Genomic DNA, 26,575 nt, shown 5'->3' with positions numbered 1-26,575 from the left:
TGTGGTAAATGTGCTCCCTCATCCTATCACGCAGCACCCTGTTCATCTTACCAACATAGAAGGAGCTGCAAGCATCACACTCTGCTAAATAAACCACATGGGGAGTCATGCAATTGGCATGAGCATGAAAAGTGCATTCCCTACAGATATCTGGATGATGAAAAGTGTCAGAGGTGTTAATGAAGGAACAAAAATTACAGTCACCACATGGCGTGGTAAGACCAGGAGTAAAAACCGTGGTACTTAAACCACTGTTATGGCAAAGTAGCTTCTTCATATTTTTCCTGTTCTTAAATCGAAACCTAGGTTTATCACCTACGATCTTACCTACATCATCATCTACCTGTAAAATAGGCCAGTGCAGTGCAAATAAGCTAGTGATATCTCTATGGTCACTAGTATAAAAAAGAGGAATCCTAGTTTCACCAAACCCCACACTAGGTTCATTACCACTAATTGCACTTGCCTCACATACTGGTCCAAAGTACGGACTTGCTGTGGTAAACCTTAACTGATTTATATTAGACCAGTGTCTATTAATCTCGCCAAGGCTATACCCCCTGGCTAATAACTTCCTCTCTAAATTGCCCAGCTCTTCCACAAAACTGTCCATAGTGGGATTTAATCTGGAGCCCTCATTCCTTGTCCTTTAATCAGGTTCCGAAAAATATAAACGGGGTGCATACTAGACCTAAACAAAAAGGCATTCCTACGGCAGGTTTTACGATGGACACCAATATTGATAGTATGATCATGTAATTTCTCAATAATAGAGATCTAAAAACTCAATACGAGTAAATGAAAAGTTAAATGTAAACTTCAAAAAGCTGGTCAGGCCATTCATGGTCTCATGAAAATCCACGAAATCATCTAACGAGCCTCTCCATAACAAAAACAAATCATCAACGAAACGCCGATAGAATAGGACATGCTTCTTAAAGCCCTCAGTAGCAAACAGGATGGTATTCTCCCAATGCGCAAGAAACATATTGGAGTAGCTATTGGCACACGAAGTGCCAATAGCTATGCCATGCTTCTGTAAATACATTTCACCATCAAAAGTGAAGATATTATTTTCAAGGACACTCTCTAAAAAATAGCAAATAAGATCGACCTGTGCTGAAGTATAATCACCATGAAGCAGAAGATATTCATGTGTATACTGGATCCCTAACTCATTATGAATCATGGTGAAAAGGGACTGTACATTAAAAGTTACAAAAATAACATCTTCAAAATCAGTAATACCTCTAGTACATTCATAGAGGTCTAACAAGTCCCTTAAAACCACCTGATTCAAATTAATGACTGGTCTCAAAAACTTCTCAACATAAAGTGAAAGTGGCTCTGTGACCCACCCTCCACCTGCCACAATAGGTCTCATGGGTGGGTTAGTCAGGTGTTTATGTATCTTAGGCAGACCTTGTATAAGTGGAATCAAAGGGTTGACTACCTTTAGAAAAGAAAACATTTCTTCAGTAATAAGATGGGCAGAAAAAACATCAAATATACAATTACTTACAGATGAAATAACCCTGTGTACGTCCTCAATAGTTATCTTATCATAAAATTCACAGTCACCTAACATGGAGGTCATAGATTGACAGTAATGGGACCTATCCATCACAACAATAAGCCCACCTTTATCTTCTGGACAAATCACAATAAAGTTATTATGTTGTAACTCTTTCAAGACTTTCCTTTCAATATATAAAAGATTAGGTTTAGAGCATGTCCTTTGATTGTTCTGACTGTCATAAAAATTAAAAATATTTTCTTCAGTCAGTTTCAAATATGCTTCCACTAAAGGATGGTTACTGGGAACATAGCTACTCAATTTCTTGAGGGTGGGATGATAACCAGCATCATTATTAGATGTATGTCCTACACCTGTACCACCATATAGTAAACGCAACATAATATTCCTCCTGCCTGGTTCATCCATTGCTTACCTGTTACATTACTTCAGTTATTTATATATTTTTAGCAACGGAGTATTTATCCCTTGGTCTGCATTTTCTTTGTTTTGTTTTTATTAATATCTTAATCACTGTTGTCATACCAGGTCTGCCGTAATTGTTGCTCTCATATCAAATAAGTCTTGATCACCACTCATATATTAGACATGCCCTAATCACTGTTGTCATAACAGATCTGTCATAATCACTGCTCACGTATTAGACATATCCTAATCACTGTTGCCATACCAGATATGTCATAATCACTGCTACCATATCATACATCTTAATCACTGCCCACATATTAGACTTGTTCTAATTACTTTTCACCTATCAGATGTGTCCTAGTTACTGTTTACATGTCCTCATCAGTGTTCACATATCAGATATACTACAATCATTGCTCTCATAAGCAGCCGCGGTGGTGAAGCAGCCATGGTGGTGCAGTGGTAGCATTGCTGCCTCACAGCAAGAGGTTCTCCTGTTCGATTCTCGGCTGGAGTGCCTTCTGTGTGGAGTCTGCATGTCCTCCCTGCGGTCGAGTGGCATTCGAAAGACATGCGTGAATGGGCGTGCCTTTGCTGAAGGTTGGGCGTCGGGCTGGCAACTCAGCACCATAAAAATCTACTGCCAAGCATTAGCAGACCGGAGTTCCGCTGTGGTGACCCCGAACCGGGAAAAGCCGAAAAGACAAACATTGCTCTAATATCAGACATGTCCTAATTACTCTTCACATATCAGCAAACTTATTTTGGTTTACACTTTACTTTAAAAACTTGAATGGTTTATGACTAACTTTTTGGATGCCCTGGTAACCATATTATTAACTGGTTCTAAATGTACATCCTTGTACCTTTAGTCATTCTCTAAGAAGTCCTTGGAGAGGAATGATGATTGTCATCCACAGCATACAGGCAAAAACATTCTTAAGTCTCATTTTATAACACATTAGTCCTTGTAATTATGATTACCAAGCTCTGGTGCAAGATGTGATACATAAATTTGTGTATAGGAGGTACTGCAGTAATTCTCTGGACACAGCAATATGTGGTACAGAATTATATTACAGTATTGATCTTCTGAAATTTCAAGAGAGAACAAAGATTGTTTCTATTCAACCCAGTCTTCGATTTTCAAAGAAAAAAGTGTACATGACACTAGCCTGCACAATAAACACTTAAATAACAGATAAAAATCTCATTCTACACTCTAGAGAGGTCTTGAACACATCACACGTAATAAAGCACAATTCTATTCTTCCAGAGTAAGCGCTTTCATCTTCACAAAGACTTCAGACTCTAAGTACTTTTGTGTCCACAAAGACTTCATCAGAGTCTGATGCTTTGTGGAGACAAAATACTTACTATGGAAGAATAAAATTGTGTTTTAATATGTGACATATTCGGGACATTTTTCCAGTGCAGAACAAGATTTTTACCAGACTTATCATATCATCCGAAGTAACGGTTACAAAATGACACCGAATTTTTAGATATTCTGGCTAATATTTATGGGTGACAGATTTATAAATTTTATTTGTCCGATGATTGTACAGAGGAGGAAAACTGCCCTAATAATTTACACAACAAAAGAGTGGGTGGGGGGTTGGAACACTTGTCTATTACTTCTGCCCTAAAAGACAACAGCTGCTGTGGTCACTGTAATGTATGTATGAATCTACATTTACAAAACAAAATTCTTTAAAAGAACAACAAAATTAATCAAGATTTTTCAAAATGACATTTTATTACTTACAGCTATTCATCTATTTAGCCTTTTAAATAAAATGCCGTTTTCATCCTTTAAAATCTGAGATTAGGGATAATCTCAGTGATATACACAGTGAAAGAGAGAGCAATGCCATTTTCAAACATGGCTTTTATGATGCCTGATTTATTGTTATGGGTAATGACAAAAAGAGTTTTTTTTCAGTCACAATATCCAAATTGATGGGCATGATAACTTAAACAAGGAATGTTTTTCAAACATTACTACTGGAGTACTGTTTAATCTGTATTTAAATGAAATGTTTTGAATGCATATAGCCAAATAAAGTGGTATTTTTGTGATTTATTATGTTTCTGTAACATATTTTATTGTGGTAATATAGTTGAATACATCTTCTTTGACCACAGGAGGGCATTTTTGTATCACAATTTTGGTTATCTTTGTATGTTGGTTCTTTTTCCTTAATCCAATAGAGGGCATTGTGATATATGTACTGCCAGATGTTAGCACAACTCATAATCAAACCATACCTGTATGTTTGATAGATGTGTGGTAGGATATACAAACTATTTTACATATAGTTTGACTTATTACTTCTGCATGATTATTTAACAATGCAGAGAATTCAGTAAGTAGCTAAACTTTTATTACTAAGGATGCATCTTATAGGTTCATAGGTGTGTACTAGGCTAATGACCCTGGGGCCTTTACAAGCCTAGCCCATAGAAGTGCCCTGGCATTGTGCCACCCATCATTAGTTCCCAGTGCCTCTATCAAGTAGAGCCACTGGAGTGATCCCCGAGGTGAACTTTCTATTTCCCATCCACTCATCAAGATTTTTCTTGAAGAGAGCTAGTGAGGTGCTCTGCTTGACATGTATGGGAAGTCTATTACAGAGCATGGGTAGTCTCTGGGTTATGAACCTGTCCCTCCAGTATGTTCTGTTGACTGTGGTAATGAGGTTGAGGTCTCTGAAGCGTGTGGTGGGGAGGGATTGGTATTTCTTTAGATGTAGCATTTCTAACAGAGCTGGGTCAGACATGGCTTTGTAAGTCAAGCACAGATCGCCTCTTAGTAGACAATATGAGACAGAGAATAGCTGAAGTTGTTTGTGTCTGTCCATGTGGGACATGTGTTTAAGGCCTAGGATCTTCTTCGTGAGGTACTTTTGTGGCCTCTCCAGCTGTTGCAGGTGTCTAGTAAGGTACATGCCAAATGGTGCATTATACTCTATGATTGGCCTAATGAGGGAAGAGTAGAGAGAAATTATGACCTCTTTCTTCCTGGATGCAAAACCTTTGGTAATGAGATGTGCCACATAGAAGGACTTTCTGACTACAGTGGCAATGTGGTAGTCAACGGAGAGGTTACTGTCAACCTGTGTCCCCAGATCTCTTATAACGCCTTCAGTGTTCAGTGGGCTCCCATCGATGTAGTAATTAGTGGGAACTGAGTTTTTCCCAAATGGGATGACGACACATTTTTTGGCATTAAGCTTAAGGCCATGGTTTTGACACCAGTCATTGGTCTCAGTGGGGCCTTTCTGTAGGATGTCTGCATCACTTGGGGAGTTAATAATGGCTCCTAGCTTGCAGTCGTCTGTGAATTTGGTCAGCCAGAGTCCCTCCATCTTGGCCTGGACTTCTGAGAAGTAGATGCTCAACAGGAGGGGACCCAGGACCGATTCCTGTGGGTCTCCACTCGTGACTGGTTGGCAGTCTTGACTTGGAGTCTACTACTTTCACACTTTGTGTTCTGTCTGTGAGCCAATTTGCAACCCACCTAACGATATAGGGGTTGATGCCTAGTTTGGTGAGTTTATCAATAATTCCTGAGTGAGGAATGGTATCAAAGGCCTTGGCCAAATCAAGGTAGGCTGTATGAACTCCCTTACCTTCATCCACCGCTCTGCTGACTGACTCAAAGAAGTCAACCAGGTTGAGCAGGCATGATCTACCTTTCACAAAACCAAATTGTGTGGGATCTAGAGTTTGGAGATTTCCTATATCCTTGTTAATTAGGTCCATGATGATGCGCTCCATAGCCTTACATATCAGACTCATCAGGCTAATGGAGTGATAATTTCCAGGGTCTGTAGTCACTCCTCTTTTATGGAGAGGGATGACTTTCGCAGTGTGTCATTCGGTAGGGACAACGCCTAAGGTGAGGCTGTGAGGGAACAGAGCACACAGATGTGGTGCCAGTTCACTTTGTAATTCATGTGGAACACAGCCAGAGATATTGTCAGGTCCCATGGAAGCTGTATTCTTGGCCTTAGACAATGCAGCTTTAACCTGTGCTGCAGTAATGCAGGGTGCCTGGTATTCTTCTGGTATTGAGATTGGTCCTTTGTGGGGGGGGGGGAGTAAAGTTGGCAGTGAATCTGTCAGCCAGTATGTTGGCAATATCTGTTGGCTCAGTATAGGAGGTACCATTGTGCAGTAACTCAGAACAAATCTGGGTATTGCCATGGAGATTCTTGATATAACTAAAGAAGGCTTTCTGGTTGTTTTTAGTGTCTGATGCAATTCTGCCTTCATAGCTGGCTTTGTAGGTTTTGATGAGAGATCTCAATATTTTGTTGAGGCTAATAAGGGAGTTTTTCCAGTCTTGGGACTGCACCTTCTTCTGCAATAGTTTCTTCCTTCTGTTGTAGAGTTTATTAATGGCAGGGTACCACGAGACTGGCTTCCTTTTTTTGGAGGAGAGCGTCTTGGTTCTATTGGGTATGGCTAGTCCCATGCATTTATGTACGTGTTCGTACAGTGCATTGGTGTATGATTTGGCAGTCATGCATCTATTTTCCATTGGCATGGGTGCCATGAAGTTAGCCACCCCTGTTTTTATGAGTCAGCTTTGGAGAAGTTTTTCATGTTGGATACCTTTGCAGGGGGTGTGGGTGAGATGTGGATTTCCATGGTGATTAGTTTGTGGTGGGTTCTAACCAGGGAGGAATTAACTATTAGTGTTGCCCGTGTTAGTAATAACCAGGTCAAGGATGTTGCTTCCTCTAGTGGGATTAAGAATGAGCTGGTCCAGAGCACTGGAACTGATGAATTCTAGGAAGCGTTGAGCCAGTGCATTTGTGCTTGAGTAGTTTTCCCAGTTGATGGAGGGGTAGTTGATGTCTCCTAATATGAGAGTGTTGGGTTGGACTTTGATAGATTCCAGGGTGCTCAGGAATGTGGATTGAGAGTCTAGGGACATGGTTGGGGACCTATAGCAGGCTATGACCTGGATCCGAGACTTACCCAATGTTAGATGTACCTGCAGTATCTCAGATCTTATGATTATGCTGATAGTCCTAAAAAAACTGCACATTTCATCATAGTTTATATGTATTTTTATGATGTTATTTAACAGATATATGATCTGTAGCCATGTACCCAGATTAATTTCCTGGTGCTGAAATGCACTTGGCATGTGATTATTCCACCTCTGTTTTTTGATATTCTACATGACTAATGCTGTGTAGTTAATAGTGAGAGGTATATGTAACTAACCATTCTTCTAACAAAGTGAGTTTATTAAGAAACCAGTCTTTCTACTTGTGCCCTATAAAGCAATAAAGGATTCTTGCATTTCTGGGGCTTGTTCTTAATGGTAGCCTTTGTCTTGTTGAATTTACTGTTTCCATCCATGTGAAATGAAGCTTGTTGAGGGCCATCATCTTTCCTTTGTGTTTTTTATTAATAGGAAGATGCTAGGAAATGGCTGTCATACAGCACTGTGGGTAATCAAAGTAACAGTGCACGGAAGGACTGTACAAGTAGTCGATTCGGAATACAATACGAGAGCCACATAAAATGTTAGTAAGTAAATTAATCAGCATTTGTCAACATACCAGGGTAGTAACAGAAGTACAATTATGGATTTCTAACAGGACACAAAGTATAAATCTAACAGCTGTTGGTGTTGACTTTATAAATCTAACAGAGTCCACTGAAAAGAAGGTTATTCCTCCTTCTACTACTAGTATTAAAACTATGAGTACAATTAGTACAACTGCTACGATTACTGTCTCCTACTACTGCAGATACTACGAATGAAACAGTGTACCATTCAGTGCTGTGGCCATACCTTGTCTATGCTTTGATGTGATACTATGGAAGATATCAAATTACATTTTTTTCTTTTTCTCTCTCTGTAACATTTTTCTATTTTTCTCTCTATTTATAATATTGTAAATAACTGAAATGTATCCTACCAGATTGTTTTACTTAAGGTGTTACTAAAATCGTCTCTGTTACTTGTTGCTTTTCTCCCCAAACCTCCACTGAAAATGGTCTCTTTTTGACCCAGTCAGTCTTTTCCTAGTAAACAAATGTCAATCAGTTAATCAATCAATCAAGTAATAAATAAATATGTGTCTCTTCAAAAATCTAAAGTGTGCAGGGTAGTAATTGTATCACATGATTTACAGGACAGGAAGTTACTGTGTGAAGATATAATTGGGAGGTGGAGACAGTAGGATAGATAAGACAAAGCATCTCTATTTAAAACAAGAAGGTGATGGTTTACTTTTTCTATTGACTGGTGAGACAGAATCCCATTTCCACGAAGACACTACCACTGAATGGAGGCAGCTAAAGGAGGGCAATGAAACATCATGCAGAATTATCAGCAGAAGTCATACCAAAATAGACTAAAGAAATTGAATAGATATATTCTGATGAAAGGTAGTTAATACAGAGGACTAAGGCTGTTAACAGAAAAAAATGAAATACCAAAACACCAGGACACAGTTTGACTCAGTCTTCTCAAATGTTTCTATTTTGGAAGAACGCTCCTATTTTCAGGCTTGATTAACCCTTGTGCATGATGTCCCAATTTCTGGAAAATGTCCATATTTTCAAGCTTGATTTACTCCTTCACCCAAGTTTCTGAGTCCCTCTCATCACACATGATTTTTGAACCTGTCTAGTACACAGAAAACCACAGTTCATGACCAACATACTAGTGATGCCAATAATTTAAAGAAAGAGGACACACAGCTTATATCTCCCTTTTTCTGAAGCAAAAATAAATGAATTTGCTTGGTAGAATTTTGCAATATATTTAACTAAAGTCTATAGATTTTACATTGTCTTTTTGATAATGCGCTAACATGTTTCTATCACTTTTATCACACTCTGATTTTTTTAAATATGTGTTTCTGAGTAATATCTCACATTCCTAATGGAAGCTGGAAGAGTGCTATTTGTTATTAAATATGACGCTAATTACATGTCTGGATTTTTGGCTGGATATTCCTACTTTTCAGAGGCCTTTGTTCCTGTTTTCAATGTCTGAATGTTGATAGGTATGGTCTGGTTATAAAAAGCAGACTGCTCAGAAGCAATCTAATTAAGTATATACTTTCACAGAAAGGATGATAAAATGCATTGCATAGCCTCTTATGGTAAGCTCAAAAGTCAAAATGCTGTGGAAAGTAGAGTGCATAGAATAGACCCTGTACAATATAGGTCAACAATTGGGGAACGGAGATTGCTAGTCAGTTAGAATAGCCAAGTGTGATTTTTGCTACCTGCGTCTATGCTTATATGTTTTATGTTACCTCCATTTTTAGCAGTGAGTAATTCTGTAATTACTGACAAAAGTTTTGTTGTTGGCAGTAAAGATCAGCTGGTAGTTGGCAGTGCAGTCAATAAGCTAAAGAAAAGAGTTACAAGTAAACTATAGTATATAGACCTACATTTCACTCCTTTAATTTTCTCATGCAGACTAAGCAGCTCTAAGCAAGGCAATTAACTAGACTAAAGCTCCTGAACACTCCTTGAATAGGTGTGTCTTCCCAGTGTACCTTGTGCAGCTGAAGAATAACATGCAAATAGTGTAAATGAAAACTAAATATACAGTAAAAGTAGCCAAAGCAATATTTTGATTGTGCTAACCTTTTCTGACTCTCCTCAGACTAACTATCTAGTAGTACCAGCACCCCACAGGGTGGCCACGATGGTGCAGCAGTTAGCCTTGCTCCCTCACAGCAAGAGGTTCTCCGGTTCGATTCTCGGCTGGGGTGCCTTCTGTGCAGAGTCTGCATGTCCTCCCTGTGGTCATGTGGGTTTCCTCCGGGTGCTCCAATTTCCTCCTACATCCCAAAGACATGCAGTAGGTGGATTGGACACCCTAAATTGGCCCTAGGTGTAAGTGTGTGTGTGCCTTCTGTGGAAGGTTGGGCGCCGGGCTGGCAACTCGACACAGTAAAACTCCACTGCCAATCATGAGCGGACAGATGATCCGCTGTGGCGACCCCTAACCGGGAAAAGCCAGAAGAAGAAGTACCAGCACCCCACAAATAATTACCTGCCTTTAGACCTCATACCACTCTCTGGGAAGTCTGCTCTTTCTGGAGAAATACTTTTCCATGACCACACCTTTGTCGAGGTGGTGTGAAGAGGGACAGGGTTGTTTTTAACTTCCTTATGTCCTTCTCTCTCTGGTGGCTAGTGCATGATTGCACAAACTCTTGTTCAGACTGGCAAACCTGCATACTCTCCTTGGTAGATGCAGCCGCACTCTCTGCATTATCATGCATGGAGATGCACGCAGTCATCTACCAGGTGTCATCTCCATCATAAGGCTTTAAACCAACTCCATCAAGCAGGATGGTTAAGCAAACGTTAACCAATCACGTCATACCTTCCCTCATTAGAGCTAATCAAACTTAGGTCCCTTAGGATTTAAGCAGTGCTCAACCCTATGTGCCACACAGCTGGTTAATTGTGCAAAAGTTTCTAAAAAAAAATATTGTAGCTGTGTAACATAGCCCATTTTTGTGCAACAGTACATTCTTGGTCGTATTTTTCCTTTTCATAATAATATAACTAAAGCTAAATGCAGTTTACTGTGGAATCCATTTTCTACAGTTTATTATACATAATAATATAAATACAAATATAGTCACCATTCCTGTAGAATTTTAATATTTCAAAATTTTCCATCCTTTGTGCTAACATTTTAAATGATTCTGCATAACGTTTATGTATTACTGCCGCGCTCTAATCATTAGTTATTTTAATGCATTCTAAGAACAGCAGCAAAGTCCTTTTTTAATCTGATCACATATTTTTCTTAGCTACAGCATCACATTGGGGTTATATCAAATTCACCTAGCTGAAATTATTTGCTGCATGGTAACTCCACAACCAAATATAATATACATCACAAATCCATGCATTTTTTTCAAATATCTTTCTGCAGTGCTGCAGAATGGGAGACAAGAAAAAAGCCCTTTGCCTCATGCAAAGTATTGTGGGCAATTCAACAATTCTGCATACAGTGTGGCTCTTTTAAAGTACTTCCTGTAGGATTTGACCTAACATCCTGTTTATGAAGTCTCTGGGAGATAAGCACAGCAGCACAGTTTCCAAATGGAAGCAGTGTGCATTTAAGCAACACAGGTAAAGGTTATTTTTTTTTCTGTATAGTCACATAAAGAAACTATTATTTTATTTAAAAAAATAAAATTGTTAAATTGTAATATCAGTAAAACAAAGAATAAGCCATGCAACACAGGTGTTTTATTTATTTATAAGAAAAAAAGCAGGATTGTTTCCTCAAATCCATGAGGCTGCAGTGGTTTCTTTCTGAGTTTATTTTCATGTTGTAATAAAACAGTTGTAAATATAATGCATTTACTTTACTAAATAAGATGAATATTAAAATATGAAATGACTGAAAAGCTTTATTTTGTGTGACTCACTGTTCAAATGAATCTGCTGCTTTCTCTTGCATTTTCTTGCAGTTACCCAGTACTTCCTTAAAACTGATCGGACTTCCTTTTCAACAAGATGTAATTTCCTGCCTCAGAAGAAACCCTTGTATAAGGTACTACAACTCCCAAAATCCACAGCTTCGTCTGCCACTGCACATGTGCAGCCCCAACAGTTTAAGTTCCTCAGAAGCAGAATTGTGTCTGCATAGCTGATCATGCTGGGTAAGTTTAATAAAAAAGTAGCCCTTTCTGAACAGCTTGAAAATGTTTAAAACAGTAATGCATTTATGAAAGAAAAATTAAACAGAAACACATGAAAAAATGCATTTAGATAGATTATTAATCTTAATGATATAATGTAATATTATTTAATAAAAACACTAAAAAACTAGTATTCTAATGCGAGCTGTGCTAGTCTCATTTAGATCACTTCTCGACAGACCACAAAAACAGATTTGTATATTTTCAGCAACCCAGGGTATGAATAACTGAATGACTCCATGTGCTAATTCTTAAATAGAAACTCTGTGATGGGTACAGTGCTTATACATTTTTTTTCTTTTTCAAGTTGGAGTTAAAAAAAAAAAGATAAGTTGCTTATTAAAGAGCTAATCTGTTTGTCTACAGAACAGGCATGTACTAAGATCGCCCACAACACAAAAATCTAGTCCCTTGAAGATCCTTAGATGCATACCTCTCAAGTGTCCAGATTTTTGCCTCATATTTTTGTCTGCTGCTCATAAAAATAGTGGTTTTCTGGCAAATCACTGAAAATAGAATTCACTAAATAATAACAGACATTTGAGTTTCAGACTTCATGGCCTTCAGAAAATGCATGGTAACACAAAAATTTTATTCTAGCAACTTTCTAAGTTTATGACAGCAACTTTTAAAATGTGTCCATATTTTTGTGACTTTGTCCTCCAATTACTTTTGACTTTGCCCAGATGTCTTGTGCTACAAGTTTGAAAGGTATGCTCAAATGTAGCCAGTATTACATTATGATCACTTTTAGCAGACCACAAATATGTTATCCTACAATATAAGTATAGGATATGAAATTAAAAACAATGTTTCTGAAAAATAGTTGGATAGGCACACGTATGCACAGATACAAGCACACATACATATGAACACACATTTCTTCCTGTCTTTGACATAATGGACAGATCTCTGATAAAAGAATATGAACTGTGAATTTATAGATATGTTTGTGGGATTTACACCTGAAGTTGCAAATCATATTACAATGGAAAAAGCATTTAACTTTTAGTAAAGGGCTATTAGCTAGTTGCTCAAAAGTAAGATAATTATAATATGAAGTCTGTTGGTTGATAATGAATGGCATGTGTGTGTGTGTGTGTGTGTGTGTGTGTGTGTGTGTGTGTGTGTGTGTGTGTGTGTGTGTGTGTGTGTGTGTGTGTGTGTGTTTATGTTTATGTATCACCTAGTCTCCCTGACATTTGTGTGTGTGTGCTCTTATGTTTATATACTAAATGTATCACCACGTCTCCCTGGCATTTATCGTCCAGGCCAGTCATGTTGCACCACTGACTTGTCCATTATCCCTGCAGCACTTAAATTACTAACGCTACTGCTTTGGTGTTTTGATGGACGGCTATGGCTCCAAATAGGCTGGTGGAGGTGACAGGATATGGGAAACAATAAGTAACGGGCATAAGCAGCAGTATCATTATTAGGCAGTTCAGTCTGATGTTGGCCCCGTGAATAGAAACTATGCATCGATACCTTAAGGTTGAAAAGTACTTGTGTGGCTGTGTATTTGGGGCATCACTCTGCATCCAGAAGGTATGTAACAAAACATGCATGTAACGAAGCCCTTCCCACATCTGTCACTGCAGATCAACACCTTAGTTCATTGTTCCCCTCCTGATCTCTTGTGATAAGAGAACTAGCCCTCATTTGCCTTTACCTTCGTCCTTTCACAATCTTGGTGACCAAGGAGTTTAATGAAGATAAGCTGCCAAAAGGTTAATCAGCAACAAAATCCTTTCATGAGCAGGATGGCAGGATATGTGCTTTAAGTAGAGAATGCAATAGCATCAGTACATTTTAACCTTAATTTTAGAACTATAAAAATCTGAGCTATGAACTTTAAAACTATTTAAAGCAGGCTTCTATAAGTCATGCTTCTAAAATGACTGTGGATTCTAAGGAAAAGGTGCAAGGTTAGTTGAGATAACAGGTGTCCAGTGTATATTATCTTTCACTTGAAGAGAAGTAAAGCAGCTGAGGTCAACCCACCCCTCATGGCTATATTAAGCCTTCCTGCCTGAATGCAACCAGCAGAAGACAGGTCTGGCTTATCAGCATCTCTCTGTTTTGCTAAACACATCAGCCTTCCAAGCAGTGCATTGTACTGGCTCAGAGGCTGCTCATTGACTGGATAGTACACCAGCCTTGCAAACAGTGCCTTGCATTGTAACCAGGTTACAGTGCAAGGCACGGTTTGTAAGGCTGGTGTACTAACAGTGCCTTGCACTGTAACCAGGTTGGATAGGTGGAAGAATGTATTCATGTGCCAGTATTGTATACCCTACCTCTGTGGAGTATGGGCTGTCTGTGATAGTCTAACCTGGATATAAATTTCTCTGAGGTAGCCTGACTTTTTCTACTGACCAGAAAGGAAGTTCTAAAGCTTTGACCTGTGGTTTTAGTGTTCTGGCAAAGCAGGGGCAGTGGCCATAATGCAACAGTTTGTAAATCATTATTCATAAAGGAAATTTAGAAGTTTGAAAGTTAAGGAGTCATGCATTCTTCTCCAGAATAAAGTTGTAATGTTCTCTAGTAGGAGACTTGTACTTAAATCTGCACATTCTGTTTACTGTAGTTTGTAACTTTCGGAAATTAGTTACTGAGCTGGATAAGATAAAAGGTAGTGCATATTGTAAAAAGAGACTGAGCACACCCCTCCTAAGAGTCACTCTAATTTCCTTGCTAACATGCCAGGTACACCATAAAATGTTTCCACTAGTGCCCTCACACAATTGAAGACTGGACTAAAGAAAGCCCAAGAGGGTTCAGCCAAAATCTCACGTATTTGAATTCTTCCACATTTTTCAAAATGTTTACAACTGTAAAATCTGATAGTACACTCTAAAGCCACCTGCCTAAGCCTCTTGATTTTATTAAAAATTTAACATTTTCTTGAAATTCACTCTTGAGCTACATTCTTGGGTCAGTTGGGTACATCTGGTAGATTCTGAGTAAAAGTATAGTCTATCAGAGCGTGAGAATGGTCACTGTACCAGATAGCCAGGTGTTTTGCTTCGGGGGTAATATTGCTTTTTGGGTAGGCAGAAGGCATTGATATTGATAGTGTAAAAAGAATGGAAGCAGGGACACAGCCTTAGGGAAATCACACTAATAACTAGTAAAGAATGGATTACCGCTGCTCCTTGAATAAACAACAATAACAAAAATGCGAAATAAATTAATAAACCGCTTCAAAACGTCTTCTGCTTGCTTTTTAGCTGGCTTCGCTATCATAACACATCAATACCCAAAAATCCATTGTAATGCTATTGGAAACGTACAAAAACTGGCTACCACTTAGCCATTAACAATAAAGTGGCTAGATGGATCATATCTTTTTTCCATCCTTTTATTTATTTATTTAACATCTGTTAACCGAGAAAGTCTGACTTGGAATGAAGCCAGTTTTCAGCGGAGGCCCGGGGAAAAATGCTCCAGACGCATGTCTTTGTAAGTCATTAGAAATATCTGATGGGACTGTAAGCTAAACCCTGTTTTCTAGAAATATATTTCAGTTAGCTGCAAGTTGATAAAGTACTATGCTGACTAAAATATCACACAGAATAGCCCATCTGTTAACCAGTGTAGCAAAGCAATCTTCTTCTTCTTTCGGCTTTTCCCAGTTAGGAGTCGTCACAGTGGAACTCTGGTCCGCTAATGACTGGCAGTAGATTTTTACAGTGCCGAGGTGCAGCTCGATGCCCAACCTTCAATGAAGGCACGCCCATTCTACGCATGTCTTTCGAACACCACTCGACCACGGGGAGGACATGCAGACTCCTCACAGAAGGCGCTCCAGCTGAGAATCGAATGGGAGAACCTCTTGCTGTGAGGTGACAATGCTACTGATACACCACCGCAGCTCCACCTTAAATTATTATCAGCATATTAATTGTTTTTGTCATTATCTGTGTGTGGTTTTATACATAGAATATTATGATTTTTTTTTTTTTTGCTTTAATTTTGATGTTGTTTGGTGCTTGGTTACAAGCTCATCAATAAATATGACTCTGACTAAAGAATTTATTCCTCAGGTTAGAGTAAGCCTTTCAAATAATTACTTTAACCCCTGAAAAGAAAAAAAAGCCTCAGTATTCTAATCAGTCATAAATGAACTACTAAAATTTATTTATTCAGTTAGCCCATGACAGAAAACATCACCGCAAGACCATTTAGAGATCCTGATAGCTACCCATGAGCTCTGAAATTCGGAATAAATCCAGCTACAAAAACATTCATATACCTGAGCATCAGATGAAACGTGTTTCTATACAATCCCCCCTGCCTCCCGAGATACACAATCTAAACCACTTTCATTATTTTCTAAAAGAAAAGTACATCTTGCAGACAGATTTAAGTGCAACCACTGCAGCACTCCTGGATAAATACTGCATTAAACTTACATACAGAATCTACAGCTCCTCAAAAATTCAGAATCTCCACTGTGATAGACAGCAACATCACTATTTATGTCTTAAGATAGGCAAGGTCTTAGTTCTTTTGAAGGATACGTGTTTTATACATAGCAGCTTTGCAATTGTGTGCAACTTTTTAAACATAATTAATGTCTGCACTATCCAGAAACACATTTGTTACTAATTTTGTATGATTATAACTTTGTAACTGTTGTATTGCTTGTTTAACAGCTCTGCTCTGTTGTAATTTATTTTTGTTGTTTTTAGATCTCTGTAAATTGTAAGTTGTCTTGGCATGTGCCATGACTGAATATGGTTCATGGACCAATTATCTTACCTGGTTAATAAAGGATAGATAGATAGATAGATAGATAGATAGATAGATAGATAGATAGATAGACAGATAAAAATAGTAACACTAAAAATTATTTTGTTAAAATACATCTTAAACAAATGAAGGGCAGCTGGGCTCAAATCTTAAACTAGTAGTTCTTTCAGCAACCCCTGAGGTGAAACATAATAGAATGTCTTAGTAAGGTGATTAAATGTCACCTGCGTCCATATAATTGTATATATCATTTGTCAGGGAGAGCAGTACAGTGTTCTTGCTATGTATCTGGTAAAAAAAAAATACTGCTGTACGCAGAGGAGTTCAGTCATTGCAATCTGGATGGAAACAGTTCTGTGGAACCTTTAACATAGGTATTTTAGTGATACAGATCTTTATATTTCTGCTGCTTTTTTTGTTTGTTTTTGTTTAATCAGTCCATCTCTTTGAAGTGAAACAATGGTAGATGCCTCCTAAAGTTCAAGGACTATGCTGGAATTATAATGTGTTTGAGAAGAACCATGATAAAGATACTGTAGGCTTTTAAAATCTGGAACATAACCTGGAAGGGCTGGGTCATATATTGCCAGGAACTCATTTCATCCAGTGATTGAATAAAATAAAAAGTCTGTTGTGAATCCATATGTATTGTTAATTGAGGATCATTCTGTAAGGTGGGTGATTAGGCCTGAATGACCTAAGAAAAAATTAAGTTAAGGTCTCAAATACTGAGCAGGCAAATGTGAGGATGGTGGCACTTTGGTGATTTTTTAACTATTTTTAACCAGGTGATCCCAGTAGACAAAGTGTCCCTTTTTAGGGATTACATGGGAGTACTGTCTGGTTTAAGTTGCTTATTTGAAGTCACACAGTAGGCAAATGGAAGTGGAAGGAATTGAACCTTGTACTCTAGACTACAGTAAGAAACTTAGTCTGCAGTTTTAATCCTCTACATTATCTTCCAGATTAATGTCATAATTAGATTTTTTTTTTCTTCCTTACTACAGTAATGATTTCACTCCAAATGTTTTTCCATTAGATGTTTAATCTTTATTTAAGTAATGAGGCTTTAGATTTATTAGTTGAGTTTTAAACTGCAGTACTTTATGCAGTAAGAGTGGTTGTTCAGAACTTTATAACCTGGCCAAAGAATATATGTTGCTTGGACCCTCTTGCATTTATTTTAAAATTTTTACATGGGTAGAACATTATTCATCAGGTGTTTTCAGTGCTTAATTAAAGTGTGGTATGTTTGTAATGAGTGACTAGTCCCTGTTTGCTAATAAGCTTATTAAATGGTGTTTACTATGCTTCAAAGTATGAATGGCAATAGTGGTACCAGGTACCTTCATCCTAGTGGATAAAAAACTAGAGGTAGGAGAAATGAGGCTGTGTTTATCAAAAATTGGTAGCTGAAACCATGTCATGAAAATTAAGTCTGCTATGTTTATGAGAAATCTGTCTAGAAGAGTTTATCGTCCTGTGAGAGGATTTGATAGACAGATTAATTTACAGACTGGGAAAATTAGAAATTGTTGAGTGCATTATTTATTCTTCTTATGGTTCTAATATTATATGTGTGACGTTATGAGTTATGGTGCTCCAGAATAATTGCATTATGGCTCTCTTAAAAAGACAGATGCCAATGATAAAGTCCACATTTGATATAGTAACTGATGTGGTCAATAGGTAATTAAGATGTCTGCCTGTTAAGCATTCACAGATCAGTCAATGGGATCATGGTCTTTTATAATTGGAAAGTTTACAGCCAAGGAGTTTGTTATCCACTTAAAGGGGAGTACACTGTCTCCTATTCTTATCTTTCAACTTTGATGTTGGGAGAGTTGATAACACTTTTCTATCATGAGAGGACTGATGTCATCAGATTTCATACAGGAAATGTGATCAACACTATATTTGGTTTGTGTGTGTTATAGCAGGCCTCTGGAGAGCTAAGTTAGTTCTGAATGCTACCTGTACTGAATGTGGTAATCTTTAGCATTTATGTTTGTCGGGTTGGAGATGAGGTCACTCTCTCCCAAGAGCAGCAATTTAGAAAGTGCAGACAATGAAGGATGAGTAATTCCATGTACTATTTTATTAAGGGCCTGCTGCCTCAGAGGGCAACACATGACATTTTGTCGTTTTGGAGTAGTTTACAAGATATGATGCACGTATAGGTCTGCAAAAGGTATAGTTGGGCACATGGTTAAAAATAAAAGTTAGGAAAATAAGTCATTTTGTTACCTGATTGGGGTAATCTGACCATCTATTAATTATTCATTCTCTTATGCCTTATTGTTTTTATGTTATAATCCTGGGTACATTGTGAGTTTGTAACTTATATATCAATGAAAGAAGGAGAGAGACTGAAAGAGACCGACAGACAGACAGATGAGCACTTGATACTTTAACCCAGATCACACACAATATGTATGCATTTCTTAATTGTACATTGTCTCTTGGGGATGTTTGAGGGCTGTCCTGATGAATATCATGTCTTTTTAGTGACTCTGATATCCCAGTATTTATAGTAGATGGTATGGGGGAGGGGTTACTATCTACTAACGTTTGAGCCATATTAGTATTCTAACTTCAGTATTAGGTAATTTGTACACAAAGCCAGATTAGAGATATTACCATGATGTTAAACGTGGTGAGAGAAATGCACATTAATTGTCTCCGCAGATTGCAGATTAGTTCCAGTTTGAGAGTACACCATGTCAAATATATCTAATACAAAAGCTAAGATTGCACCTCTCACTTTCTTAATGCAAGAAATATGGACAAATCATAAAACTGTGGGGGAAAAGGCTCAAAAATAGGGATAGATTTTAAATATCGCTCTTATAAACTTAGAAAGTTGCTAAATTAACAGGATTTGGTTAGCATGCAATTTCTGAAGGCTATGGTCTGTAACTCAAATGTATGTCATTATTTAGTGACTTCAATCCTCTCTGGTTTGCAAGAAAACCACAGATTTTTATGAGGAGCAGACTAAAAATATAAAGACAAAAATCTGGACATTCTGCAAAAATCTGGACAACTGAGAGATATGATGGAAGGGGTTTACCATCAGAAGGTCGAACCTGACCCCATCGAATGATTGGCTCATCGACCCCTTTCTGCAAAACCGATAATGTCGAATTTTGATATTGTCGAAATACAACTCATTGTAAACCTTGGAACTGGCTTTAACATGGGTCAAGATGGGGGCGAGATTCGTACTTCGCCATTGTCGGGTTCAACATTGTCGGCATTCGGCCTCCAGACTTGGACAGAAGTGGGTTCGACCGAACCCCCTTCGACCTTCTGATTGTCACCCGATGGAAGGCATATATATCTCATTCCATAGAATAATTGACATTCCTGGCAAAAGAAGAACCAGTCAAATTTTAGTCCTACATATTTGGGTCATAATGGCAGTCATATACAAAGTCTCTAAAATAAAATCTTGTAAGCCACTGGCCTGTCAAACAGTAAACTGAACTCTCACAGCCATCTGTTAAGGCTAAAGCTGTCTGCAAAAAGGAATAACTTGGATGCCATTTCTCACCAGCAAGGTATAAATATTAAGGCTGTGCTGAAATGAAACCAGAAGAGCTTTTGACAAAGTATTTGTAGTATTTCTGTGTCTGGGTTGTTTGCTCAGGTCCTACAAATATGCATTTTCACAATGACATTTCTAACCGGGAAGCAAAGCAGTGACACGATTTTAGATCTGAATGCCAAGAATCATTGTTTTCCTTGGAATGGATAATGCAGGGCGAAGGTTAGGTAACTATGCTTGCGGAAAAGACCATACCACATGTAGCAATTTGTAATCCTTAATAATATCTCATTGTCCAACATTTTTATGGGTGTCCATCCTGATGCATTACATTCTACGTTTTAAATAATAAAAAAAAGTTGTGCATACTGGCCACCTGAGTTTGATAACCAGACCTGTGCCAGATGACCAGTGGTTGAGAGGACTCAGCAGTGTTCCATCAGTTTGTTTCTGCTGGGGAGGCTGTGGCATTTGGTCGTCCTAGCTGCAGCCTCCAGTGGAGGCTGGAACACACCTCTCATCTGCTATGATTTAGACATCGCTCTATCATTTTTGACCTCAGTTTTAGCCTTCCTCCTCCTGCTTTATGGATTTTCTTCATTAATCTATATTTGCTTATTGACACCTGTGTTATCAAATAAGTGAAGTAAGCACATACAATGTTCATTATTAATAACCATATGGAGTTTAAGATCTGAAACCCGTCTTTTCTGGAAAATAAGAATGTGCTCCTTTTTAGATAACTTAGTTCAATGTATACCATAGAACAAAAATCAAAACTACAAAAAATAAAAGCAAAGGAGATGGATGTCACTCATGTCTACATTCACCTGTATTTATATTCAGAGATAATTAGCGCTTTCATCAGAAACTCATCAGACTTCTTCTGAATCAAAAGAAACTGTATGAACCAGCATTTAAATACTGAACATCAAAGTGACTTATTTTAGACAGAATACTAAAAGGCATAATGCCAATAAATTTAGTGTCAAACCTATAAACAATAAAACATTAAAAAAGTATTGTAATAAAAATGTTATGATGAAAAAATGTTATAATAAAAATGCTTTCATAATATTATGGCCAATATACTTGCATATTATCAGTAGTCGTAGAGACATCCATGGTCCTTTAAATCCATATTAAAGAATATCAGCCTTTTTTTTGGTGCTTGCCATATCATGACCAGGTAGCTCATATGATCACAATTTAATTTACTATCACAGTTTAGTGCATTCCAAATAATTTCACATTTACCAGGGAATGAACCGGTATTTATTTTCTCTGATACTAAAAACAGAAATTTACCATACGTTGTACACTTCGTGCTATATTTCACTAAAGCATTCTTAGTGTTGCTAGCATGACTGGCATAGTTATACATTTGTTCCCTTTAGGTACATTTTGTTTTACATATATAAAACACCCTGCACTGTCACCATATCGCTACATAAACTAAAGCCTTAGTTCCACAATTGGCTTTGGGAAGTGAAGTTATGTTATTAATCCCATCCAAAACCTGTTCAGTGTTGTCACTATTAATATGTATGCACTGGTTGCAGCAAACACATTGTGTCATTCTTAATCCTTGCTATTCTCACCATCTTAATTATAGGAGATAGTTTAAAGGTTATGGAATATGGCAGATTGCAGGATGTGCAGACAAAATAGAAGTTATAAAACTATATGAGAACTGTGCTTCTAATTTACTAGCCTTAATTTTATTTCTGTGCACAAATAATTTGTGTTAAAGATGACCAGTCCCTGAGTGATGTGCATGATGGCCCAGGTCATACAATGCAGAGAATAAAACCTGTCACTAACATTGTCTTCCACGTCTGTTGCAGGTCAAACACAGAAATGAATGTTAAAGACTGGTGATGGGGAGATACTGTAATTTAAAACAGGAACAGAGTTAATAACCCCACAGGAGGTATTTCATTGTGAATATGTCTGAGATAAGTGCCTAGTAGTTGATTTAAACAGCTAACCAAGGTGTGGGAGGGATTTATTTTTTATTTTTTTTTTTGTTTATAGTGAAATGTCCATCTGGCGGTGGCCCACATTGCCATTGGAGTTGTATTAAGAAAATCTTCATGAAGAGCATTGTATGTACAAGATAGAGGCTCACAGTGAGAGAGTATACAAGATATGATCTAACATTGATAGCATATAGTAGAAATGTTATAAGATATAATATAACATTTTGATACATGCTGTGACAATAAATCAAAAAGGACACTCCAAACAAACCACAAAAACAAGATCAAAGTCCGGTATGCAGAAACACCAACAGGCTAAAGTAGTGTAGAACAGCTCACAATAAAGTAAGAATAACTGATGACTCCAAAGGTAGAATAATTTATTTTAAACGCCACAAGCTAAAATACACGTTTTCGTCAATGGTATGACTTCATCAGAAACACCGGACTTCGATCTTGTTTACATGCTGTGACAAACCGAAATGCTGCCAGCCCAGCTAGCTGGAATTTTGTAAATAATTATATGTCGGTTGAAAATATTAATATGATTTATATAGAAATGTGAAACTGCCAGCCCAGCTATCTGGAATTTTGTAAATAATCATATGCCATTTGTGACTATTAATATTATCCATAGGCTTGTCTTACAAATGTAAGATAACTATATGTTATGTGTATATTAACTACTGGTGCAGAAGTGTGTGTTGAACTGTATGTTCTGTACTGAGCTTCACAAATGTAACCACAGTGTACCCTACAGGAAAAGAACATAGTTAACTTGCAAACTCTAAGAAAATAAGCAAATTGTTTTACAATTGTGTTTATCTCCCACTTTCCTGAAGGAGACAGGATGTCTACAGCTAGAGGTTTCTTTCTATTGTCTTGAAACAGAAATGAATACTGGATTTCAAATGTAAAAGTGTTTAACTGTTTTACGACTTCTAGTTCTAGGCAAACTTCAGAAAGATAAGTATTTTTGGCACAGCGATGTTGGTTTCTGTTAGCCTGGGAACTGAAGGCAGGTGACAAAGAGTGATGTCATCCAGCTGACCCAGCAGTAATGTTTTGATATTAATTTGGGAACTCTCTCAGAGATTGTGCATTTTGTATTTTGTCTTTGGACCTGAAAACATCCATTCAGCAATTCTCATCTGCATTTGCCTTGCTCTGTAAGTAAGTTATTTAGAGCATAGTTTCTTTTATAGAGTTAGGGATGTAGTAAAGATTAGTTTAGATGTTTTCTGTATTTATTTGAGACTGTTCTGCAATGTTGTTTTAAAATGTTTCCTGTGATTCTGAACTCTGCACTGTGCTGAGTTATTGAATATTGTCTTGTTCTTTTATTATTTATTACTAAATATATTTAAACCTTTTAATTGTGGCTGATTTGTTTAGCGACATTTAATCTCTTAGAGTACTTGAATATGTATTTGGTGACACGGTATAGGCCACTCCTAAATAGCCTTGAAAGTCTTGGTCACACTTACTGTTTGGATAATAGTAACATTACACAGTAAGATTGGTCACCTTTTGGGAAGGGCCTTAAAGTAGCTGATAAAGGGTGGTTGGTGGCAGTGATTACTACCTTAGAGTCTGGACAAAAGGGGGCATAGCTAGAGAACCTGTCCCAGCCTTCCCCAGGAGTGTCATATCTCAAAGTGTGTGTGTGTGTGTCAGCTACTTGGGCAGGGACATGAAGCACTGGTTGGACAGAGAGGGTGCTGGAGGATTTGGCTTGACTGCATAGCTGAGATATTAACCCCCATAGCTGTGCCAGTGGAGAGCCTTATTGGGGATCTGGAGAGAGAGGGAGAAACCTGCCCCAAACTGACTGTGATCTCTGTATGCTCTTAAAAGAAATTGTACTGTGTGTGTACCTGTCATCCTCCCAATGTGCATGTCCCTCAATGGGGCTAGTGGTGAGGATTGAGGCTCCTTGATTACTGGACCAGTGCAGGGGCATCACACATGCTACATACACAGTCTTTCATTTATAAAAATTCTTCATGTGAGGTTAAAAGTGTTATATTGAAAACATACTATAAAACAAAATACTTTTAACTTTTTTTACATTTGAATTCCTGAGCAGAGCTGATTCCTGGTAAGAAATACTTTCTACCATTGTAAAGGCTGGAAGAGATGAGGATACAGATGTGTGTGGAGAGAACAGTATGAGAACACAGTACAGACAACAAACAGAGTGAGATTTTGTAGCATTTTGGGGTGTTTGTTGGAGCTGAAAGATGCAATATGGAGAGATGAGAGACTGTGGAGAGGACAAGAAATATGGTATTAGATGGAGGGATGAGTGTAAAGGTAAACTGTTTTGTGAGCGGTTAAGCAGTGACACGTACACATGTCTAGTTACTGTTTTTAATGTAGCGAGCTGACAGCAGTTATGGATTTCTGATGGTAAGCCATTCCAGGAATGAAAATACAGCAGACCTTTCTGTTTAAGTGATTTGCCCATCAGTGCAGAGGTCCCATAATCCACCCAGAGATTTCTAGTGGATCTTTTTTTTCTGTTATGACTTACAGGGGTGGGCATGTGCTGTTGTAAAACATTTTATGATGTGTTGAATAGCAGGTGGTATGAATGGCAAAGTACAAGGAAGACTAGTTTAGAGATTTAGGATGGTGCATGGGAGACTATGGTTGAGACAGACAGCTGGAAACCTGGCCATATTATGATTTAACAATTCTCATATTTTAGAGTAATTGAGAAAAAGTTGGTGTTTGAGTAGAACCTTAAGTAGTAGGAAGATGTTGGCTTTAATGGGTCTGTCTCAGGAGGTAGCCATTCATTCTGTCAGAGTCATGAAATGTAATCATGGCTGAGGAACACTCCAAGATATGTTATTGTTTTTTACATCCTTAAGAGTTATGCTTTCAGAGATAGGTATGCAGAGTGGGTGGAACTGTTCGGGTACTGTTACACTGAGGGTGAAGAGCTTGCTTTTTGATTTTAGAGGACTGGGTTGGGAGGAAACGTGTATGAGCTAGTATTGTAGAGAACTGAAGACATATTGGAATTTTACGTTTTCATGACTGTTTTGGCAGAACAAATGAAGGAGTAATCATCACCATAGTGAATAGTAGTAGAGCAGATGCAATGAAATGCCATATTATCTATAAGTCATGTGAACAGAAGTGGAAAAGGTTCAAACCTTAAAAATCCATTGCAATACTTATTTGGGGTTTGAAAAAGCAGACATTCTTTATTTGCAGTGACTGAATGGAAAGGTAACTGGAGATTCAGTAGGTACTAGCTGGATGAATATGAGTGCACCATTGCTCAGTTTTTTATATGTAAAAACAGTGTGAAATGCTTTTGAGATGTACATGAAAGCTGCAGCAATAGATTTATTCCAGCTCACTTCTAGTTTTGTTAGTTAAAGCCAATAGTTCAGTGTCTGTCCCATGATGAGGTCTGAGACATGTTGGAAAATTAGGATGTCTGAGTAGTTGTGAATGGATGACCTGTAGTAGCTTAAACAGGTGCAACAGGAGAGTTTTATGCCATAAGTCAGAAGTTATCAAGTATAGTATGTGATCCATGCTTATGCAGTAGAATTATTACCTTTGTCCAGAGAAATGGGATGTAGGATTTTGTTATACGTCAGCTGAATAAAATAGCACACTTCAGCTCCTTCTGGTTTCTATCTCCGGAAATTTTGAGGGGATCCGATCAATTTTGCTGAGCCATAATGCTTCATCATCTTTTAACAGAGCGGCAACATAGGTTCTTTCAGCTTTCTCAAAGACTGCAACTAGATTATTTTTACCTTGGCGAGAAGAGTACAGACCTCCAAATGGGTTAGGTTAACTGGGGATGAATATCCATGCAATTAAATGGAGAACTGAGATTATAAAAGGGCAGCAACTGGATAAAAGGACTGATTTAAAAGATGTGTAAAGCGCTGAATATATTAGTGTCCAGTAACCTGGACAGTTAAAATATCACGAGGAAAACTTTGTGGTAACAAAATAGGCAGTAAAAGATGAGAGCAAGCACATCTGATGTTCAAATTATCCTAGAAGTCAAGATGATTTACAAATTTTGTGTGAAAAGTCTGCTTAAGTATTTTGATACATCAACTAGGTTAGCAAAAATGATTTCAGAGGTAGATTTACCTTTTGCATGTGTAGTTCTGGATATATAGGTGACTGAACTTGTATTTTTTGGAGCTTGCTAAAATTGAGGATCTCAAAAGTGATGTGCATTGTCTAATTAGTGAAATGTTTTGAATGGAAATTAGACTAACGCCGGAGTTGGTTTTACTGAGGTCATTGAGGGACAGGAACTTTTAAAACACAATTAGAGCTTGTGGATGATAATGTTGTTAGCTAAAAAGATAATACTTAGGCATTGGAAGCTCCAAGACTGAATAACGATTAAGATTAGGAAATTGTTGGAGAAGTTGGTAGATGATGTGATTAATAATGCTGACTAGTAAAAAAATATTTGAATAAATAGATGGCCTGGTTTCAGTATGTAGATAGGGAAATAGAAGATGTACCTTAGCTAAGAAAGATATGATTGGCTAGAGAAATATATCTTAGAGAAAATACAGTGCCCTGTGCACCCCCCCCCCCCCAGCAGCAGTAATAGCAGTTATCT

General features: G+C 37.8%; 1 protein-coding gene across 3 annotated transcripts in view; it reads left to right on the top strand.

The window, feature by feature from the left end:
• The first annotated feature begins 10,990 nt into the window (after positions 1-10,990).
• The window catches only part of POGZ (pogo transposable element derived with ZNF domain), a 2,357,128-nt gene continuing 2,341,543 nt past the window's right edge, over positions 10,991-26,575 (top strand). For all 3 annotated transcript variants that reach the window (XM_044080634.1, XM_044080633.1, XM_044080632.1), the window contains exons 1-2: positions 10,991-11,089; positions 11,434-11,625. In XM_044080634.1, coding sequence (XP_043936569.1) covers positions 11,619-11,625 — 7 coding nt within the window. In that variant the 5' untranslated portion in view covers positions 10,991-11,089; positions 11,434-11,618. The remainder of the gene's footprint in view (positions 11,090-11,433; positions 11,626-26,575) is intronic.

Source organism: Protopterus annectens, chromosome 8.part0 (assembly GCF_019279795.1).
Source record: "Protopterus annectens isolate FY-2018-M chromosome 8.part0, PAN1.0, whole genome shotgun sequence".
Classification (NCBI taxonomy): domain Eukaryota; kingdom Metazoa; phylum Chordata; order Ceratodontiformes; family Protopteridae; genus Protopterus; species Protopterus annectens.
Note: the sequence above shows the minus strand (reverse complement) of the source record. Positions and strands in the feature narration are given on the sequence as shown.